General features: G+C 38.7%; 1 protein-coding gene across 1 annotated transcript in view; it reads left to right on the top strand.

Annotated features, from left to right (window-relative positions):
• Positions 1 to 21,282, top strand: part of cpped1 (calcineurin-like phosphoesterase domain containing 1) — a gene marked incomplete at its 5' end in the record, with an annotated part of 39,022 nt that overhangs the window by 1,631 nt on the left and 16,109 nt on the right. Inside the window, 4 exon segments of the mRNA XM_014028232.1 lie at positions 4,579 to 4,797; positions 11,923 to 12,095; positions 13,023 to 13,151; positions 13,300 to 13,432. Coding sequence (XP_013883686.1) covers positions 4,579 to 4,797; positions 11,923 to 12,095; positions 13,023 to 13,151; positions 13,300 to 13,432 — 654 coding nt within the window.

Below are 21,282 nucleotides of genomic sequence, written 5' to 3'. Positions count from 1 at the left end.
TCTCTCTCTCTCTCTCTCTCTCTCTCTCTCTCTCTCTCTCTCTCCACACCAGCCCCCTGTACGTCCTGCACAATGGGGGGGGAAAAAAAGGCAGAGCGCGGCGCAGCAGGCAGCTGCAGCCCAAACCGGACCGAACTTCAGTCAAACAAGACCCAACACTTTTATTCCTGATTTAAACTAGCGATCATGTGAGCAGCTGTATGCTTTTATTTTTTTTCTGTCAGACAGTCGGAGCGCTCCTCCTCCTGTCCGAGGCTGGTGTGGGGTGAAAATCCTCCACCTCAGACGTTCAGAGATGTAACTATGTGCGAAACTGTGGTCACTCTCCATGTAGCATCAATTATGCTAATGCTAGCTGCCTGTCACGTTCTCTCATCCTGGCCACACCTCTGCTCTCTAACCCCCCCTTTCCCAGCCACACCCCCTCCCCTACCCACTTTGATGCATTTTTCAAATTTCGCCTRGGCGGAGTTATCTTTTCACAGGGGGGGTAAGATACACTTTAAGCTAAGACTATCTGGTGCTGTGAAGAGTTGTGGTTTTAGACAATTTGAACAAACCTTGAAAGAAAATTGGCTCATGTCAATCAGCTGTGGTGGCTATCTTGAATTGGATTGGCTCCTAAAATTATTTAGTTGTACATGAAATTACTTTCCAAGATTTCAATCACAATTTCTCAAGTGATTTATGATGTATTTTGCTAAAAGACATTCAAACAGATGCAAATTTAATAAGATTGTCTTTTGCGCACCCTGTTCGTGTTCAGAATGAATGTTAAGGATCAGTCTCAGCTACAAACACACAAAATATTAGGTCAGTGTCTGTAAAACAGAAGTTCATTAGACTATCTAGCCATCAACTTAACCTGCTTATTCCTTCCAGGGTCACTGGTGCCCTAGCCTGGTAAAAACCAGACCCTGTCCTTCACTTTGCTTCGTACAAGGGTCTGGACTTGCTTCATAGAGAAGCGATTCTTGCAGGAGGCGTGGCCTCTGCTGAAGCATGTGTGTGTTGTCGCTGTGAAGGAGGCTAAACTAAGAAGCTAACCAGAAATCGCGTGCGCTGTAAGCAACCCTACTGAGAGGAGAAATATACCGAGCCAAATGAGACGGCTGTAAATGAGAGCTGCTGCTTTGTCAGACAAACTTAATTTAATTTGAAAGCCTTATCAACACAGACTGGCTTCATTCACTTCCTCCACTGCCGTATGCTAAAATAACTAGCAGACACTGCGCAGAAAATCGACGTCGTTCAAAACTCCGCCTTCTGTTTGCTGATTGGCCCAGGTAAAATAAACTACAAGCAGACACTGCACAGAAAATTGACGTTCTGTTCTCTGATTGGTTCAGCTAAAAATCTGCCAGTGAAATCCTTGTCTATGGGAGAAGTCCCAGACGGAGCAGTGTAGGGAAACTATTTGAGCAGAACTGCGTAGGAAGGCAAGGGCCAGGCAACTGGTGCCCATATCCAGCAGTCACAGTGCAAGGGGTGGAGTACACCCTGGACAGGTTGAAAGTTCATCACAAGGCTACATAGACACAACCACTCTCACTCACACCAAGGGAAAATTTAGAGTTACCAGTTAACCTAACAATCATGTTTTTGGTCTGTGGGAGGAAACGAGTACCCAGAGAAAACCCACTCATGCACAGAAAAAACGCAAACTTTTCCCAYAAAAGTCCCCAGCTGGGATTTGATCCAGCGACCCTTTTGCTGGGAAGCAACAGCTCTACCAACTGAGCCACGATGCGCTGCCCATTATAGACTACATCAAAAAATAAGTCTCAAAAGTAGGGTTGGGCATAATCATATCGTGTACAATTAATAGTCAGAAAAACATTAATCGAATACGTTTTGGCACTTGACGATCAATATAATTAATGTCACCAGGCAGACTGACTCGGTGCTCCTCTCCACTTCAAATATGATGAACATAAAAAAAGTTCTGTAATTTATTTATCTATCAACACAATTTAAAATTAGATGTATAGCCTGACGTCTGTAATTTTGACACAATTTGGAACAGATATTTACGAAGAGCAAATCTTTCCTGCTAAATTGGTCATGTGACTAGGACATAAGGGTGTCCAGGGACTCCAGGGGATTAATTGTCAAATTAATCGTTATCGGCTAAATACCCCAATTAATCGTGATTAATTTTTTTGCCAATATTGCCCAACCCTACTCAAAAGTTTTTACTACACTGATATTGTTAACTGAGAAACCTTTATCAGCAGTCCTCACTGTTGGCAGCAGCATTCACCACAGTCCCCTGTGTGTAGTCATCATTTAAGATCAAGGTGGGGTTAGTTCAGACTGAAAGCTTTTTAAAGCAGTTTGGTTGACGAGGTCAGGATGCTAATCATAAAAGAAGAATGTGTTTCCACTCGTGATTTCACAAATGTCAATTCCACAGAGATGGGATCATTGTTTCCAGGAGCAGGATGCTCTGTCTCTCTTTCATTTCCTATCTATGCTCAAGTTTCTTTGGAGAACTGGATTATCATAAACTCATTTGGGAGAAGGAAACATGAAGAGCATATTAAGCACAGAGGATGTTGAACAGCTATTGGGCACTGCAGAATTAGAGTGAGGGGATTTGTGCTGAACGTGGGCTCTCCACAGCAACAGCAGTGCATAACGACAGTGCTCCTTAACGAGTGGAGCCAAAGGCTGCTGTTTACACCTGCTTTTAACATCTGTCCATTTTCAGTCAACAAGACTAAATTTCCATATCATTTTTGCTTGGTTTTCACTTTTGCCCTCAGTAATACCTTGTCATTATAATACTTGCTTCAGTGAGTGTCTGCTTCTTTTCGTAACAGAAAATCAGACTCTGTTTTGTTAAATGAACATTTAAGTGCTCACATCCTCTTGTGTTACGTGTTGTTGGGATTATGTAAAGGCTCATTCTCCATCATGTCGCTCTTTAACTAGTTAGCACCGTTTGCCCCTAAAGTAAACACATATGTACCTCCAGTTAAATGTAGAGATGTTCCCATTCTAAAACAAATATTAGACAGTTGTATAAATTAAGGCTTTTTTTCACTGTTCATATTGAAATAGCTGCTCCTAATCTTTGTTGTTGACCTACTGTACATGGTTTTATGTCAGCCATGATGCAGTATGCTGCCATACTGCAGTCAATGTGATATAATGTGCCAACTTGCCGACAAGATAACCTAAATTTGATTCACAAAGTGACTGGATAGGCAGTTTAATATAGAGGGAAGCAAAGGTCTTGCCCAAAATTTACATAGATACTATGTACAGCTTCTCAGGATTGATGTAAAATGTGATGTTTGATGAAAAAGAAAAAAGAAATACAAATTTTGTGGGGGGGAAGTGCCAACATGCCTTTCATAAAGTATTTTAAAATGCAAAAGAAGAGCAATTCAGCAACTAGAAACCAGACAGCAATGGGCCACTGGACAGTAGTGGTCCACTGGACAGGAACAGTCAAATCACACTCTCTGCAAACTTAAAAGTATGGAATTGAGACTGATCTGTATTTTGAAATGACCTGGATTGGTATTGGGACAGAAAATCTCTACTGGGAAACTCCTAGTTGTTTTAAGTCATATTCAGTGTATTACAAAATTCTAACTATTTAAAAAAAAGTCTAAGAAAACCAGCAGATTGTCTTAAAAATTCACGTTGACCCAGTCGTACATCCAGTGCAAGCACAGAGCAGTAGGCAGCAGAGAGTAAAGACTTCCTTTGACCAGAAAGACTCCTCCAGCAGAACCTGAGGATGGGCAACTACCTGCCTGAACAGCCAGAGGTTAAAAAGATGAGAAAGAGACACAAACACAGAAGTGTCAGATTAGTTGGACTTTCTGTGTATGTCTAACATGATGTCCCAGTGGCTTTCAAACCCCAAAACACATTACGGCAAAGGCTGTTCACCCCAAAGATCCGGTGCCCAGGCACAAACAGAGCAATHTTGTATATGCTGTTAAGTGCCAGGAGGACTGCGACCAGTTATACATCGGGGAAACAAAGCACCCACTGTTCAAAAGAATGTCCCAACACAGACGAGCTACATCTAATGGCCAGAACTCTGCAGTTTTCACTCATTTACAGGCCAGCAGTCACTCTTTCAGAGATGAGGATGTTCTCATTCTTGATAGAGAGGAACGTTGGTTTGAGAGAGGAGTAAAAGAAGCCATTTTTGTGAAGAAAGACCGTCCATCATTAAACAGAGGTGGAGGCCTCCGTTTTCAGTTGTCCCCTCCTACAGTGCTGCTATTGCCAGTATCACTCCACCCCCTGTTAACAATAAATGTTAATTAGGTGTCAACGATAGCCATGTGATGTGAGTATCAGTCACATGGAGGCAGTGCTTAAAAGCCTGAATTTTGCCTGAAACTCTCAGACTGAAGAAGTCTCTTGGAGGAGAGACGAAACGTTTCATTAGAGAAGAACCCGTCCAGAGGACCTACACAATTTTTTTCTTTTTGATTTTTTTACCTGGATTACTGAGATGCATCAGGACTTTCTGTGTAAATAAAAACTGAGAACACAAGGTTAATTGCTGTCTTGAGGATCGTCATGCCTGTCTGTTCCTTTTTCCAGATGCAGAACGTGAATGGAAAGGACCATTTTATTTCATTCAAGCTGCAGACCCCCAGCTGGGCCTGATGAAGGCCTGGAGGGAAGGGGACTGTGATGGAGGAGGAGACGAATGGGCTGAGGAAGTTGAGCTTACAAAACAGGCTGTGGAGGCCGTTAACGAGCTGAGACCTCGGCCGAGGTTCATGATTCTGTGTGGTGATTTGGTCCATGCCATGCCAGGTAGGGCTGAAACGTAGCTCAACCTAAATATTACCTAAAACTAGATATCAGCAAAGAACTGCTTCATAAAAGCCTGTATACTGATCTTTGAGTGTTGTTGTGAGACATAGTTGTCATTTGTGATCTTGGGGCAGAATTGATTTTTAACCCCGTGTTACATGTAGAAGAGGTTGGAGGCGACTTGTAAAATCAATGCACGTGTCTTTCTGTTGATGCTGTTTGACCAAAAATTATTAAATGGAATGGCACATGAAATGTATGCTGCCTCCAGTTGCCATGACACATAATTATTCTAACATGTTTGTGGTACTTGATAACGTGTCAAACAGTGAAGCATTTGTATGCACATAATTGAACAACACTATATAGCTTAAATATCAAGGTCTGACAGGAAATATGGGATTGTCAATATCACACTCCATTACATGCATAAGTTGCAGACTCTTGTGTTCTGTTATTGATGCTGATATAATTGTCAGAAATTTGAAGCACTAAAACAGAGGACCTCTCACCACAACTTTGCAAATATTTAATAACCTGAAACGTTCTAAATCAACATTTAGCCTAATAATGGTAAAATTTATTTTTTTCCCTAGTCATAATATCCACTCACTTGTAATTTTTCAAACATTAGATCAAATTTCTTCAATGGGTAAATGATTAGGTGTAATATTTCTGTTTCTACTCATTTACTTTCGGTCATTGGGTATATTGGGTCACTTGGTGGAAAAAATTATTGGCTATCCATACATACAGAGCATTTTAAAGATAAAACAATTTTTATATGTAAATCTAAACAATTTATCCCCAACCCTTCTCTCATGATCCAGGAACATTTCACACACAATTAATGAAACTAATCATTGAATAGAATCTATAACTGGTCAACTTTTGGAAACAAGTCATTTCAAGATGACCACCATCGCTAAATAGCCTCAGCTAATTTTACAGGTATTAGGCTAAAGCTTGTTGTGGTAGTAGCTGAGCGTAATCTCCAACTTAAAGCATAATCTCAACATCAACATAATCATCTCATATTCAAAGCGCTACACATTGTGTAAATGTTTGACTTAAAGTTTTGCCATTAACTGTCTGTGTCACTCTTGTTTGTCTTCAGGAAAAAAATGTACAAGGAACTCGACAGATTTTAATGAAATTAGGTAATCATTGGAATTACATCTGATTAAGATTTGGAGATGCCCCAATTTAAGGTTATTACAGCTAATCAACATTAGCCATAAAAATGACTCTAACTGAATCAGTTTTACAGTTATTGAGCTGAATTTGTTGTGATTGTAGCTGAGAGTCATCTTTAATGCATATTTTAAATATTTAACGATCACACAATATTTCACAATAAATTAAATCCCTCATAATTAGATTTAAAAGTTGAGGTCAAAATGGCAATAACTGTTCCTTCTCAGCATAAGATGATTTCAGCTTAAAACTCTGACAGGAAAGGCAGCAGGCTACATTTCTAGATCCGTGTCTCTTTCTATGGCTGAATGGGTTTTAGATATGTTGGTAAAATGGCACGTTCTCTGACATTCATCTCTGTTGAAAGCAAACAGAATATGTCTGGTATATATTGATTATTATATTCTCAGCTGCTCAGTGAGATGGTTCCAATCTAATTAATGCACTGAGAAGTGTCAGGACGATGAAGCCCCAGAATATGACTCACTGAGGTTGGCTTAAACATTAGCCTCTGGCATTCCATTAGCCTTTTTCCCTGCCAGGGTCTGTAAGCAGCATTTTCCCAGAAGAGTTTAGCTGATATTTATCTATGAAAAGTAAAGGACCTTTAGCTATTCCCAGGCTGATGCTGATGAAGATTTTAACTATTCATCAGACTCCACAGACTTCAGATTTCTGTCCAATCCTGAAAATCTTAATCAAACAAGGCTGGTCTATCCACTGCTGCTGGGAATCATAAATGTTGTCTTGTTTGTGCCATGTAAACACAGCATTTATCTGTTTGTAATAACACCTGAGGTATTTTTGTGCTATCGTCTTCCAGTGTGTAGTCGCTTCTTTTTTATCAGTGTTATGATTTGTTAGATGTGTTGGATACCTTGGAAACCACAGTTGTTTGTCATAGTGACATTTGGAGTATCCAGTACACCAGATGCTCACTGTTACTCATAGTAGATATTCAAAAAAGAGCTGTGCTCTGAAATGGCTGTTTACTTCCAGGACTGTCTTGTAAATTTTCATTTAGCTCTTTGGCTAATGCTGTGTTTAGTTGTACCTCCATTCTGTTTGTGTGTCTCTATCACAGATATAATGATTAATGCAACATAGCTTGTAAAATATCAACACACAACTCATAAAACCCATCGGATCTCCATAAACACCCTTTAAAGCTATAAATATCACACTATTTTAGTAGGAGACTTTGGCTGTGTGTTTTTACAAACAGATGCTTTCATTAAAGTATCTGAATAAAAACAGAAATGAGTGGTTGTGGTGGTGTGTATTTTTAACAATGTAGTAATGGGCTACATGACCCACTGCAGTGGGAATTTTCAGCAAAAACAGCCGTAAGCCACCATCCTATGCAAACTACTTTTTGCATGACAATTAGGGGACTAGCAGAAGATCTCTGCCTTCCTAACTGGCCTGAAGCAATGGGCACTGAACAAAAAGTTATAAGGCTAACATCCTCCTTCTCTGTTTGTCCGACAATATTCTGTTGGCGTATTTGAATGGAGAGTGATCAGAGTTTCAATGGCTTTGGCCCTCCAGGCTAATTAAGATCTTAATCGTTAACTAGAGTGTTTTTCTTTGTATGTAGTGTAGCATGTCGTCTGTATAATGTCCTTGGCTCACTGTTTCTAAAATGTGACTCAAGGCGAACTATTCATATTCAACACAGATTTGGCTCAGCTTAGTCACTGAACAGCTTTCGCTTTCCTGTTTCTTTTCTGGGTCATAATGACCAACCACTGGAGCTCCGCAGCAACAGTCATCATGAACACTCTTTTGAGCCGTCTCCCCCTATCATATGAGAGAGTTGCCGCAGGCATTCAAGTATCCTTATCATCTTTATCACTGCACCATTTAAACCACAACACGCCTGTCATTTTCCCACCACACTTTCTCTCRATCTCCCAATAATCYGTTATCTTTCAGGGTTGTAGAGAGATGCATTTCCCTTGCTGTGCATCAGTAGTGTAGGCATAGAGTTTAAAACCCAAAGGCCTCAAGGACCTTTAAACGGTGTGGCATCAGCCCTCATTACTGTCAGCCTCGGCAGAGCAGGTTGTGTGTGCCATCCTCATTACTTGCCACGTCCGTCACAAGCCAGCTTACTGGACTGCTGCATTGACGGAGAGGCGGGAGGAGATATTATAGCCGGAGCAGCTCCCTCCGTTTCTCGGTTGACATTTCCCCTTAAAGTGTTTATTTACAATACAAAATGAATGGGTGGCGGCCAGGGGGAGCTGGCTGTCAGCTAGCATTGTCAACATGGCTGCCTGTTGGCGACAGGAAATTGGCAACTGTATTTCTGCACCCAGAGATTTCACTTTCTATTGCTCCTTTTCATTGGTTTCACATTCTGTTTTCCTGCCTGTCTTCTTTTTTTCCCTCTGTCTGTTCTCTTTAGTACACAGCTGCATTCACATGGCTCATACCTTTCTCTGACAACATTTATTTGCAAGTCTGACCATATTCATGGACACTAATTAATGCCTGTCTCTGTTTTAATCTTTTTGAAGTCTTCTTAAATCTCATATGGAAGCATCAAAGGTTCTGTTTGGTCGTGTAACTGTAGGTCATCTTATATCGGGTTTGAGCTTTATACTTAGCTTTAAAGGAAGGAAAACTAAAGGCTAAGTAGTGATGTGTTCATTTAATAAATGAACTGCTTTATCAAAGACTTTAGTGAAGTGGACATCAGAGCAGCTCATGCAAAGAAGTTGGAGCAGAGAACCCTGATGAGACTCAAGGGCATTCATTTGCAAGAAACAGCCCACCCCTTGACTAAATTAAACAATCTAATGTCAAATAGTCCACAATAAAAGTTGGCACCATATCTACCACAAAATCAACCCCTTAAAAAAGCTTTACTGATAGAATTTTCTTCAATCCCAGTTCTATTTCCTTTCCATCCCAAAGTAACCCCCAAGAGACACATTTCTCATCTCCAGGACTTCCTTCAATCCAGGCTCAGTCTCTCTCCTCATCTATCCTCAGTCTCTATCTCACTTTTACTTTCATATGTCTCGCTCTCACTTACTTTCAAAGCTGACAAATGAAGAGGATAAAGAGCAGGGGGGGCTGCTGCCGAGGGATGAGATGAGGGGTGGAAAGAGCGAGATGGAGAGCTGATTAGATTAGAGAGAAACATGCTGGACTTGACACTCTTCTAATGAGCACTACAAAGGATTCTGAGTCCGTCTCTAGGGGGTTGTGAGGGATGTWACGCATGATACAGCAAGAAGAAGTGTTTAAGTACATGTGCTCATTGGAACGTTGGTTAAACTCACAAAGGTGAAATTAAGGTTATTTAGGGACTTTCTTGTCCCCTTTTCTACAACTGTGGAAACCTCTTTAATTGTGAAGGGAGATGAATTTGAGCTCTCATTTGGACACTGAAGTAAAGTTTAGTTTATTAAAGAGTCTGACTAAAGGGAAAATGTTTTTGGGGCACCTGAAAGCTTTAAAGGGGCAATATCATGTCAAATCAACTTTTTTGAGTTTTATATCATGTTAAAATGTTATACTGTCATAAAAACATGTCCAAAGCCTTGCTTAGAGTCATTCATGCATGTTTGAGAAATCTTGCAGCGTTTTTAGGCAGCCATGCTGAGGAGCAAAACGACAGGTGGGAACCAGAAACACCTTTTGGGACCAGAAAGGCCCCTGGGACGTGTCTTTAAGCCAAACTTCCTCATCACGGAGCATATCTCCCCCCCACCCCACACACCCCGCCCATGACTCCTGCAGACTCTCGGGTGAAAGTGAAAGTGAAACTTAAACTGTCTGCTGAGCTCTCAACATTAGTTCTCACTCGGTGAAGCTCTTTTCAGKTTAAAAATACCTTTTGAGGAAATGTATTTTCAGATACCAAGTAAACTGCATCATAGTAGCCCCCCCGCCCCCCGTGAGCATGACCCCTACCCACCACCACCACGAACCACCGGTTCTTAAAGCGACCGAGGCCAATTTCAAGGCGTTTAGAAGAGGAAGTGATGAGAAGATAAGTTTATTTTCTATTTAAACATAAAAGCAGCATTTTAATAACAGCTAAAGGTGACATAGATACTTTATTATGGTATAATATTTAAATGTATGCCTGAGAAACACATAATATTGCCCCTTTTAAGAAAAATTTTAAAAGGTGCATGAATAGGATGTTTTGTGCACGTTAACCATCTGGTTCCTAGTAGCTCATCATGATCTCTAAAAGTTTTTTGGGAGTTAGTTCAAACGATTAGTGAGCTAAGGAAAACTACATTGGTTGTACTCGCACATGAGCACTGTTCCTGATTTTCCAGACTCCTTACTTCTTTGCTGGTCTGGTAATCTTGAGATCTAGAGATATTTTAGACTTTTGCACTCATACACGAGAGCCGTATTGAATATGGATGGATGGATTTATGTTGTAGAGGTTTGGTTTATTGTCTTGTGAAGATAATATTTACATTTTTTCCATGCAAGTGGATAGTTACAATTGAGAGCAGACAGCTTTTGGTATCTGGAAGCAAAAAGCAGCTCAGCATCCCTGGTCTTTGCCTTGTGTTTGTATGTTCAAGCCCAGAATGCAGGAAGTCTTTGTTTTTTTAGGAGCAGCTTTTTGTGAACTATGCTTGTAAAYTGCGTAATGATACTGGGTAACCTTTGGAGGAAAGATGACAGAATTGTTTCTTTTTCAAACATGCCAGAGCTGATAAATCCTCAACGTTAAAACAAGATTTAAACTTTCACATCCTTTGAGTATCATCTTATGACCTTTGGGAGAAACTGTCAGTAAGTCAGGGATTTTACTATAATCAAATTCTACAGATATTAGATCTCTGTGCCAAAACGTTCTGTCATGGGCCATGTTTATGTTTTATTGTAAATAAGTTTTAAACAACCTAATACAAATACAAATGGGTTTAAAATCAGATCATCTGCCTCTGAGTTTTCCTCATAGCTGTCTGCATCCAGCCGAAGCTGGCTCAAGCATGACAGCCATTTATTTATAAACAGACATCTGTTTAGAGATTAACCCTCATGTGCCCCATATTAAAMCAGTTATTCAGGTGCAATATTTTATGAGCGAATTAGGTACTGGTAGTGATTTATGAACCTATTACTGCACTGATGTATTGTTCTTGCTGAAAAACCTGCCATGTGTGATGAAGTAAGAATTAATACATCTCATATTTACTTGTGCAGTTTGAAGACATTTCATACAGAATTTTATTTTACATAAACAGCTTTCATTTGAACATTGACACATACTGTACAATGCAGTGAAGCAAGGATTTACTTTTTTACTTGGGTACTGTTTAAAATAAATTTCTCCCAGTGTCATGCACACATTAGTCAGCAAATGGTTCTTGCTGGATGTATATGGCTCTTTCCAAATATCTAAGAATTTACATGATCCAGAAATAGGCTTGTAAAGTAACCCAAGTACCAACAATGATTTGGATGGTGGGGGCACAGGCATAATTAAGATAACAAAATAAATAACTTATGAACAGGAGATGATGGTTTGTTTGATACCAATTAGATATATTGAAATCTCATCCATCCCTAACATAATATAATGTTTGCTTCTTAACMAACAGTTCAATCAGTACAAGTTATAAAGGTCATCATAGAGTCCACACTTTTGACTAAGAAAATCACAACATCCCATCAGTGACCAAGTGAAGCATTACAGAGGGATAAGATGTCATTATTTAAAAAATCCTTCAGTCTGGCAGTTTTTAACCAACGTTTATCCTTCCTTTTCAATTTGGGTCATTTTATCGGCTCTTTGTGAAATGTTATATAACCAAGCAGCTGCTTTGCTGTTCCAAATTAACACGGTGTTATTTTGTGTAATAATATCTGGAGCCATCATCACATTAGTGATTGCTCTGTTTGTCAGTCTCTGATTATTAATTCCTAATTTTTCCCCAGGCACACCGTTCAAAGAAGATCAGGAGCAAGACCTGAAGGCTGCTTTGAGGGGAACAGATTCATCCATCCCACTTATGTTTGTCAGTGGGAACCATGACCTGGGAAACACTCCCACTCCCAGCACTGTGGAGCAGTACCGCAGTGCCTGGGGTGATGACTATTTTAGCTTCTGGGTAAGAAGAGACATTTTAGTTACCGTAGTTGTAGTCGCAAGTTAGTCTTGTGTTCAATTGGAATTAAAATGTATGAAGTCAGTTTAAAGAGGATAATTTGTATGCATAAAAGCCCTATTTGAATTGCAGATTTTTATTCAAAAGTACCATTTAAAAATCACCTGTGATTATCAATTATTGTACTGTTGTTTGATTTGATATAATGTTCCTTCCGTTTTTACCTGTCTGGTGGCTCAAAGTAGAGGGTGAAACCTTGTTTTGAATAAAAGTTTAGTTGGTAGTTAAAAGGTGGTGTCAATAACAGATGAGAGGTTAGGTTTTATGTAACAATGACAAATCTGCAAGTTTCAAACTCACCATGAAAAAGACTGATCAGGATCAACGGTTTGTGCTTCATGCTTTAAAAATCTCATCCAGCTTTAATCTTCTACCGGTCTTATCTCTGTGGATGTACTGATATGCTTCTATTTTTCAGCTATTTTACTGCATTAAAACATGATGTGTAAAGCTGCTGTTTTTAGTTTTAAAAAAGGCCCCTGCTGTTAAGGGGAAACAACAGAATGATTTCTGGAGAATAAAATTTTTGCTGAAGGAGGTGATGGTGTTTGAGGTCGTWAGCAGGCTCCAACACCTACCAGTGCTCCATTGAAAATAGATCTTTATCGTTTTTGCCTCTGATGCCTTTGCAGTAGGGAATCGGGTTTTGTACACGTGTGTGTGCGTGCGTGTGTGCGTGCATGCGTGCGCCTGCACACATTTAAGAAGCAATATCTGAACATCTCTCTAAGAGAAACCTAACACAGACAACAAAAAGATGGTAATAAAATTATGTGTAAGATGCAAGAGTGGCATGAGATGCACTGCTCATAGATTAAGTTTGTTGTGTGTCTGTTTTGTTTTCTGTTTTTCACGCTCATGTTGTCCCAGGTGGGTGGAGTTCTCTGCCTGGTTCTGAACTCCCAGCTGTTCTACGACGCCTCGGCCTGCCCTGAGCTGAAGGAGGCTCAGGAGATTTGGCTGGATGCTCAGCTGAGCAAGGCCTCCTCCTCTTCAARGGTAGGATAGCACGACTTTTATTCTGACTCATGAATATGTTTGGGCACACTGTTTTTCACTGGTTCTTATTTTGCTATGTTTAGATCTCTTTTGATTTAGATTTTGCCTTGGAACACAATATATGCATTTTGTTTCTGTTTCCGCACAGGAACCCAAACCCAAACATCTTTTGGTATTTCAGCACATTCCTCTTTTCCTAAGGAACCCAGATGAAGAAGATGACTACTTCAACATGAAGAAGGAAGTTAGGCAAAAACTACTGCACAAATTCAAGAGTGCAGGTAGGAGAATATGACTAAAGTTAACAGCTTTATTGTTTAAGATGATAGTTTTAGGCCTGTGTAAAGCTGTCTTTACTTTGTTCCACACATCAGCCTTTACTTTGTTTTTATACTCCTTTGTTACTATTTTTCTTAAAATCATTCATTCAGCCATATCTAACTGAAGCACAGTTAGGATCCCTGCCTGCAGGATTAATATACCATTATATAGAACAACAAGAAATGCCCCTGGCACACGCACACAAACACACGACACTCAGTGTAATATTATTAATGCATTCACGTCCTGTAAGAGGAATAATTCCTTAATTAAAATCTATAGTCAAAGGCTTACAAGAAAATGATACAAGAGTACTTGACAAGGAAACTCTCAGGACAATAAGACTTTAAGAAGCCACTGAGTTCACTAAAACACGCGTCAACATTCTGCTGTTTGGCCAGTTGTCCTCTACTGATTGATAGGACTTCTCATCTGGTCACGTGCAGGGGTTCTATTCATGCATCAAGGTGACTGTCAGGAAATGGTATTAATTTCATTAACCATTCATCATTCAGAGGTGTATTTGACCACGTTGGCTCGTTTTGGTCTGATGACCCTTGTCACTCATAATATATTGGTCCTCCAAGAGAATTAAAGAGCAACTTGTGCAGCTTTGTATGTGCAGCAATTGGAGGAGGGGTGCAGARTATATGTGTGGAACAATATGTGTGCAAGTGTCCTTCCCCATTTACTCTCTTGTTCACAAACGCCTTGCCAGCAGTTATAAATTCAAGCTTCACATCCAGGGCATTAACATGAACTATATACAGAAATGTTCATGGTTATGAAAAATGGATGGCGGGCACACAGCTGCTCACTGCAGATTCATATACAGTATTACATAATACTACATGTTTATAGCCTCGTACATTGGAATTTCTGTGGAAATGTAACATATGGCACCATTTCAGTATATTAATACTGACGACAAATATTGAAAAAATATTTAGGTTTCTTTTTTTTGCCACTTCAGGAAATCTAATAGAGAAGAGGTGTGAACTGAAATTTAACATAACTGGGCTTTCTTTTTCCAACCTGGCTTAAAACAAGAGAGAACCTGTATTAAAACAGTAATGCTCTTTGATAGCTCAGACTTTCTGTATTTGTGTTTTCACATAAAAAGGGACAATCATTTGACACAGTTGTTGCTCTAAATACAATCAGAGAATGAAATATTTTAAAATGGAGAAAAAAAATAATTCTGACACTTAAAGTTTTAACTTGGGGTGCAACGATAAAGAAAATTCATGATTTGGTTCAATACATTAGTGTCACAGTTCAATATTTATTTGATTAAAAAAAGAGAAATGCCCTTAAATTGTTGTCTTTTTAAAATTATACTGTTTCTTAGTATAAACATTAGATATGTTTGCTTATGTTGCGTTGTGAATAAAATATGTAACAGCTCAGGGTATATGAGAGTATATGATTTTCTTTTGAGATATATGATTTTCATATACCCTGTATATGAAAATCTCATATACAGGGTATATGAGATTTTCAAATCTTTACATTATGTTTGTATTTACATTTTACCCAACAATCCAYTTTTTCAGAACTTGGGTGATGCTTAAACATAATCGAATGTGCTGAAGTTGTTTGCTGTAAGCAAGTATGTGCATGTACGTACCTGGTTTTTGTTACATTTTTAGGACATGTTTTAGTATAAACACCTACCTTGTCYGGACCAGTAGTTCTTTTMGAGACCAAAGACCAGTCCTAATATGGTGGAACACCATTTTTGCATGGGTGTGTAGTTTCAGGGTAAGGGTCAGGCTACATAAATAACTTGAAATGAATGAAAGTCAATACATTATCCTAATAAGGGTTAAAATACAAACGTGTACGTATGTTTGTATGCTTCTGTGTGTTCAAAATATCTACTACAACTAATCAGATTTACCAAACTCAAACTTGGCTAAGACTTAGTCAGTTTTACAAAGTCTCAGACAGTCATTTCCATCAAAGCACAGATGATTCTGAGCTGTTACCACTAGGGATGTCCCAATCAGATACTCATTATCGGTATCGGTGGCAGATATGGCCATTTCTTGAAAATCGGGTAGAATCGGATTTAGTCATGTGATCGGCCTGATCCAGTTTTCGTGACAGTTTTCAGCATCATCATGTTTTACAACTGCCTTTAAGAAGTCAAGACGCACACAAGTATGCAACCTTGTCCACATTGTGGGAATACTTTTTAGTGGAAAACAATGATGCTGATTCTGCATCTTGCAAAATCTGCAACCTGGATGTTTCTCGTGGTGGGAACAGCAGGGCTCACTTTAATACTACCAACCTTGTCTCTTGGAAAGAAATAAAGAAAAAAAGCTATCGGATCGATATTGGAAAAACTAATCATTAAAAAAATCGAATTGTATCGGGAGCCAAAAAATCTGGATCYGGACATCCRTAGTTACCATTTATTAGGCCTACAGTTTACTTCAGGAAACTTTCATCAGTCAGATATAGAATGCAAACMTTTAGGAAGGTCAGCCCAAAAGGCTCTGGAAGTCCTTTCWAAGCCTGTCARGATAACAAATTTTGCTGGACAATAAATTGTCTTAGAAATTATTGCAATAAACCATAATAGAATRTGGAGACCAATTTAAACTAATATAATATCTTCCTCACACCCCAGCTTAAAAGATTACTGAAGTTTACGAAATTTACGCATTTAAAAAAAGTTACAGACTGACCTTGACTTGGAGATGGGATAAACAACACACAACTACTGCAGCTTTAAAATCTCTTCCCACCTCCCTTATTCAATCCAGCACCATTTATTCTGTAGGTCTTCTTCTGGCTTCATAAAATAACTGCAGTCACCCTTACACTMCTTACAAAACTTACATAAAGTTACAGACAGACTGGGAGTGGAGTTTGTGAAAACAACACAAAACAGCTGCTGTAGCTGTAACATCTCTACCCACCTCTATCCACCTCTATCCAAGCCAGCACAATTTATTCTTTGTTTTCCTCTGGTTTGATAAAAAATAATTGTCACCTGCGTGCTGCTTACAGAGTTTACCTAATTTATTTAGTGTAAGAAATATAAATAAATAAATAAATAAATAAATAAAAACAAACGCACACTCTGCAAACCCAAGATTTGGTACGGTGCCCTGAGCTATTGCCAGCTGAAAGAGGGCATCAGAAAACCAAAGACACTCCTTTACCTAAAAGCCTGTTCACGGAGCTCTCATGCTATAGAGGTTATGAGACCATGTGCCTGGCAACTACCTGACGCCAGAGTTCACTCCTATCTACGCTTAGGGAGTAGAAAAGGAGGGGACACAAAGAAAAAAACAAGCAGGTAAAATAAAATCAATAATTCTTTTATCTACRTCATTTTAATTTATCATGGATTAATTGATTTATTGCTTATCGTGGTAGGKCTAGTCTTTTTTGTAAAACTTAAAAACTGTTAACTGTAAAAAGTTTGTAAAACTTGCCAGTTTGTTCCAAAACTAAAATATACACAGCTGTTATTGAGTGACTTATCCAGTTCAACCTTGCAAATATATACAAAAAAATGATTTTCATGCTCGACAACTTCAAAATAGAGCATAGATGACCTTTTTTTTTTTTTTTGAGAATTTTTCATTTTGTAAGAAGTTGACAAGTTTATGTTTTCATATCTGAGCAGCTAGTACAAATGTAATTCTGCCTAGAAGACAAATGGAGCTCTAACACCAGCTGAAGCATTACATGATTTATTTTGTGAAACTACTGTAAACCTTTTTATGATCCACTGTTTCTTTGTTGCAACGAGACAAGAACATTGTTTAAAAACTGGGACAATTTTCCAATATTTGGCTGCCACTAAGTTCTCATTTGAAGGAAGCCAAGCAGCAGTCTGGCAAACACTACGAAGTAAAATTGGACAGCTTTCCTAGTTCCTTGTCAAGCACTTCTAAATCTACAAAAATGTCCTTGCAATAGAGAATCTGGATTTTGTACAGATTTTCTGGCATTTCTTGGCATCAGATTCATACTTTAAGTGGTTTAACTCACTGAGTGCTCCTTATTATCTGCACTTCAGTGGCATCCATAATTTCACCCATCTGTATTTTTTAATCTCCTGTTTCTTAGATTTTAAAACAATTTAACAGATTTGCTAATTATGCATAATGTTTCCAAGTATTTCTTTGTGCATGCKCTCTTGAGCAGTTTGTAGACTTTTACTTAAAACTGCTGCGCAGTGGTACATTTCTTTACTTTATTTAGATTGTTATGCATGAGATGTTATGCCCCAAAGTATATATACGTTATCTCGGCAGCCTGGRTGTATATGGGGAAAGGTGCAGCACAAATTAGTCACATTTTGGCTCATCAGAGCAAGCAGTTCCTCTCAGGAAACTGTTGACTGCATTCCCCGCTCATATTAATGAAASTCTCTGTGAGATGACCCCCTTGCGGCTGGTAGTGTGCAATTTCTTTTTTAATTGCATAAGCAGTTACTGTCATCTTACTGATGTGGTTTTTATGAAAATCATTTTTTTGCTGGTTGAACTGAGCAGTTTTAAACTATTTCAAATTAATTAGTTTTTACTTGTGATAAATTTAAATTTCTAATGAAACTCTTAATTGGAAAATGACAGGTTGCAAATGTGCAAATAAGTTTAGAAAAAAAAACTCTTATGAGTAACTCTTTATTACCAAGTAACCTTATGAACCATTGGATACATTTTAATGAAACTCACAGAAAGTAATGATTGGTGTGTACAACTGATTAACTGTTAACAGGATTAAAAATATCCACCACATCTAACACACACACACACACACACACACACACACACACACACACACACACACACACACACATATTCATCTCTCTATACTTGTGTACTTGTAGGGGCAGCTGTGGCAGAGTGGTTAGGGTTAGAGTGTCCTTAGATCAGACACTCAACCCCCACTGCCTCTGATTTGTGTCCCATCAGTGAATGGTAAAGGGTTATGTGAATGGGTAAATGAGGGCACCGATTGTAATGTAAACCACTTTGAGTATCCTGGTTGTATTTATATACAACCAGGATGCTAAATAAGTACAGTCCATTTACTGTATGTGTGGATTTTGCATGGTCTATATTACTGTCTAAAGCCTAAATCTAAACCTAACTGCTGAACCTTTTCTTTTTCATTGTAAGGACCAGGCAATATTCCACACACTGACAAAATGTCATCGTAAGCATAGCATAATGTCCACAATATGTCCACACACCAATACTGCCACATGTACCGCACCCCACCCACTCACTCACACACACACACTTACACACACATTAGTTTCTATATCCTCATAGGGACTTTACATTGATATCCATTCACTTTTAAGTCATTTCTGTAGCCCAACCCTGACCTGTACCCTAAACTTAACCCCCAACCCAAAACCAGTATGCGTACATGTGGGGACTCGACCTTGGTCCCCATTGAGTTCCCACAAGGTGGTGTGTGTCTAAGAAATGGTCCCTACAAGGAACCACGCACATACACAGCAGTAGTTCATTTTTACAAGATTAGGATTTACAGATATTGAACTAAAACTTGTTTGTGGTAGTAACTAAAAGTTGTTCACAATATGTACTCTGGGTGTGAGATTTTTGTGATACTGTTTAAAAGTTTTCAAGGTCTCAGTAAAACTGCTACAACTCATCATTTTTCAGCATAAAATGTTATTGGTGTGAAACTCTGCTATGAAAGGTGGTAAGTGATGCACATTCCTTTAAGAGATGCAAGGCTTTGAATTTTTTATAGTATGTATTATAATATGAAAACCCTTCAATAGTTCAGTATAGTTTGGAATCAAAAGGAGCCTTGAGTACCCTGAAGGAAGTTAGGCTTTTTTAATGCTTGTTAATATTTCAGTGCTTTCTCATCATTGCCAAACCCATGACCATACTAAATAATGCTCTCTGATAGTTTGTATTCACTTGTTTTCCAGTGCATAAATATAAGTGAACTAACATTTAGTTACAGTAAATAAAAAAAGTAGAAGATATCAAAGACTTCCAAAAAAGTGCAGGTTGGGACCTTGTTGATGTTAAATTTACAGTAGAGAAGAGGTTTATTCATACTGAAACTCTCCTCGCAGATGACTGAATCCTCTCAGCTGGGGACCAGTGTCTGTTTTATGAAAAGCGAGAGTGGAAATGCGCAAATCCCAATTGTGTTCTCAGCCTTTTCCTTCTTTTCAGATGGAGAACTGTAATTAGATTTCTTTGCTTCACCACCACCATTCCTCCTCCTACTCCTCTCTTTTCAGTTTATTTCCAACATTTGAGATTTTCACACACACAAAGATGGATGGAACACACTGTCACACACCTTGCTGTCTTTTTCTTTGCCTCCTAAGCTTTGTTTATGTGTAATGAAAAAAATGGCAAAAGCAGGAGTGCTACTGAGTAATGCAATGGATTTTTAATTTTTACTTAAAGACATAAAATTGAACAAACAGTAAGTAATGAGTGGAAAAGATAATCTTTGTGTTGTTTTGCAGTCTTTCTGTCTCTTGTATGTTGCTCCCTATTTCAGGGTCTGTTTTCTTTATCAAAGAGTAAAGATTCTTTGTGACCAGCTCGGTGTTCGATAAGAACAAGTGGGAAAACCATTATCCTATTGTTTTAAAGAAAAGTCTTGTTACATTTTTTTCTAGCTCAGGGTTGTGTGGATTGCATGTACTGAGGGGGTTTCAGCAACCCCTTGTGGATGAAGAAATGACAAGTCAAAGATAAAGGCATGAAAAAAGAAATTATAAATAAATAAACTAATGTAAAAACATTGATTGTAAGTTTGGAGTGCATGGTATAAGTTTATGCCCGCTTTATATTGTCTAAGATATTCAGTTCATCAATGGATGCTTTTCCTACTGATGTACTCTAAGGTCTTAGTAGTTTCATCCTATAGTGGCTTTTAGGTCTGCGTGGTATATGTAATAGATMGTAGAAAATATATGAAGTTGGCCTACGGTAGAAATTTACCCTCTACCATCCTGTTGTCTGTTACGTCATCGCACCTGTGACAACATGGCTGCGAGTGCAGAGACAACTGAGCAGGAGTTGGTTGGATTGGACAGCACGAACTTCAAACTTTATAAAAGTAATGTTAAAACCACATTTAATGATGAATAATTTTTGCCATAATATGCGCATTTACAGAATGTTTTGTGACCAGGAAATGCGTGACTGCACCATGAAACCTATTTTTCCCATTTCCTCAAACACACCACATTTCCAAAACAACCAGTCAAAACAGTTTCTCGCTACTTGGCTTGTAAACAGAGAGCTGCTGGCCCTCAAAGTTTGGAGACGGGGGGAGCCAGGAAGCACTTTATAAAGACAGTCAAACCATTACAAACTCATACAAGGGGATAAAACAGACGTTTTACAAGGTTAAATGTGACTGATGAAAACTTAGGAGCTTAATCCGACTCCAGTTTGACGATGAATAACGTCGGGTGCTGAGTCTGACTTTTTTTTTCACATTGTCTCCACCGAGAAGAAATTCCATGCTTACTGCCCGCTTAAATGTTCGCTACGTCAGAACTTAATCGGCAAATGTGTTTCCATCTCTGCTTTTGCACATTAACTCTTACAGGATGGGGAAAATTGGTCTTGGCGGAGGTGTGCAATCTCCGAGTGCTTTTGGTTAATTAATTTTTTTATAGAGCCATATATTCAAAATGTTCTGAAAATAAATGAAGAAATATAGTGTTTTAAAATGCGTAAAAAGAGAATAAATCTGAATAAATCCAGGATAATTTTCTCCCTCCCTCCCGCTGCATGCCGCTTAGATCAAAGCATTAACA

The sequence above is a fragment of the Austrofundulus limnaeus genome, unplaced genomic scaffold, assembly GCF_001266775.1.
Source record: "Austrofundulus limnaeus strain Quisiro unplaced genomic scaffold, Austrofundulus_limnaeus-1.0 Scaffold5, whole genome shotgun sequence".
NCBI lineage: Eukaryota > Metazoa > Chordata > Actinopteri > Cyprinodontiformes > Rivulidae > Austrofundulus > Austrofundulus limnaeus.
Note: the sequence above shows the minus strand (reverse complement) of the source record. Positions and strands in the feature narration are given on the sequence as shown.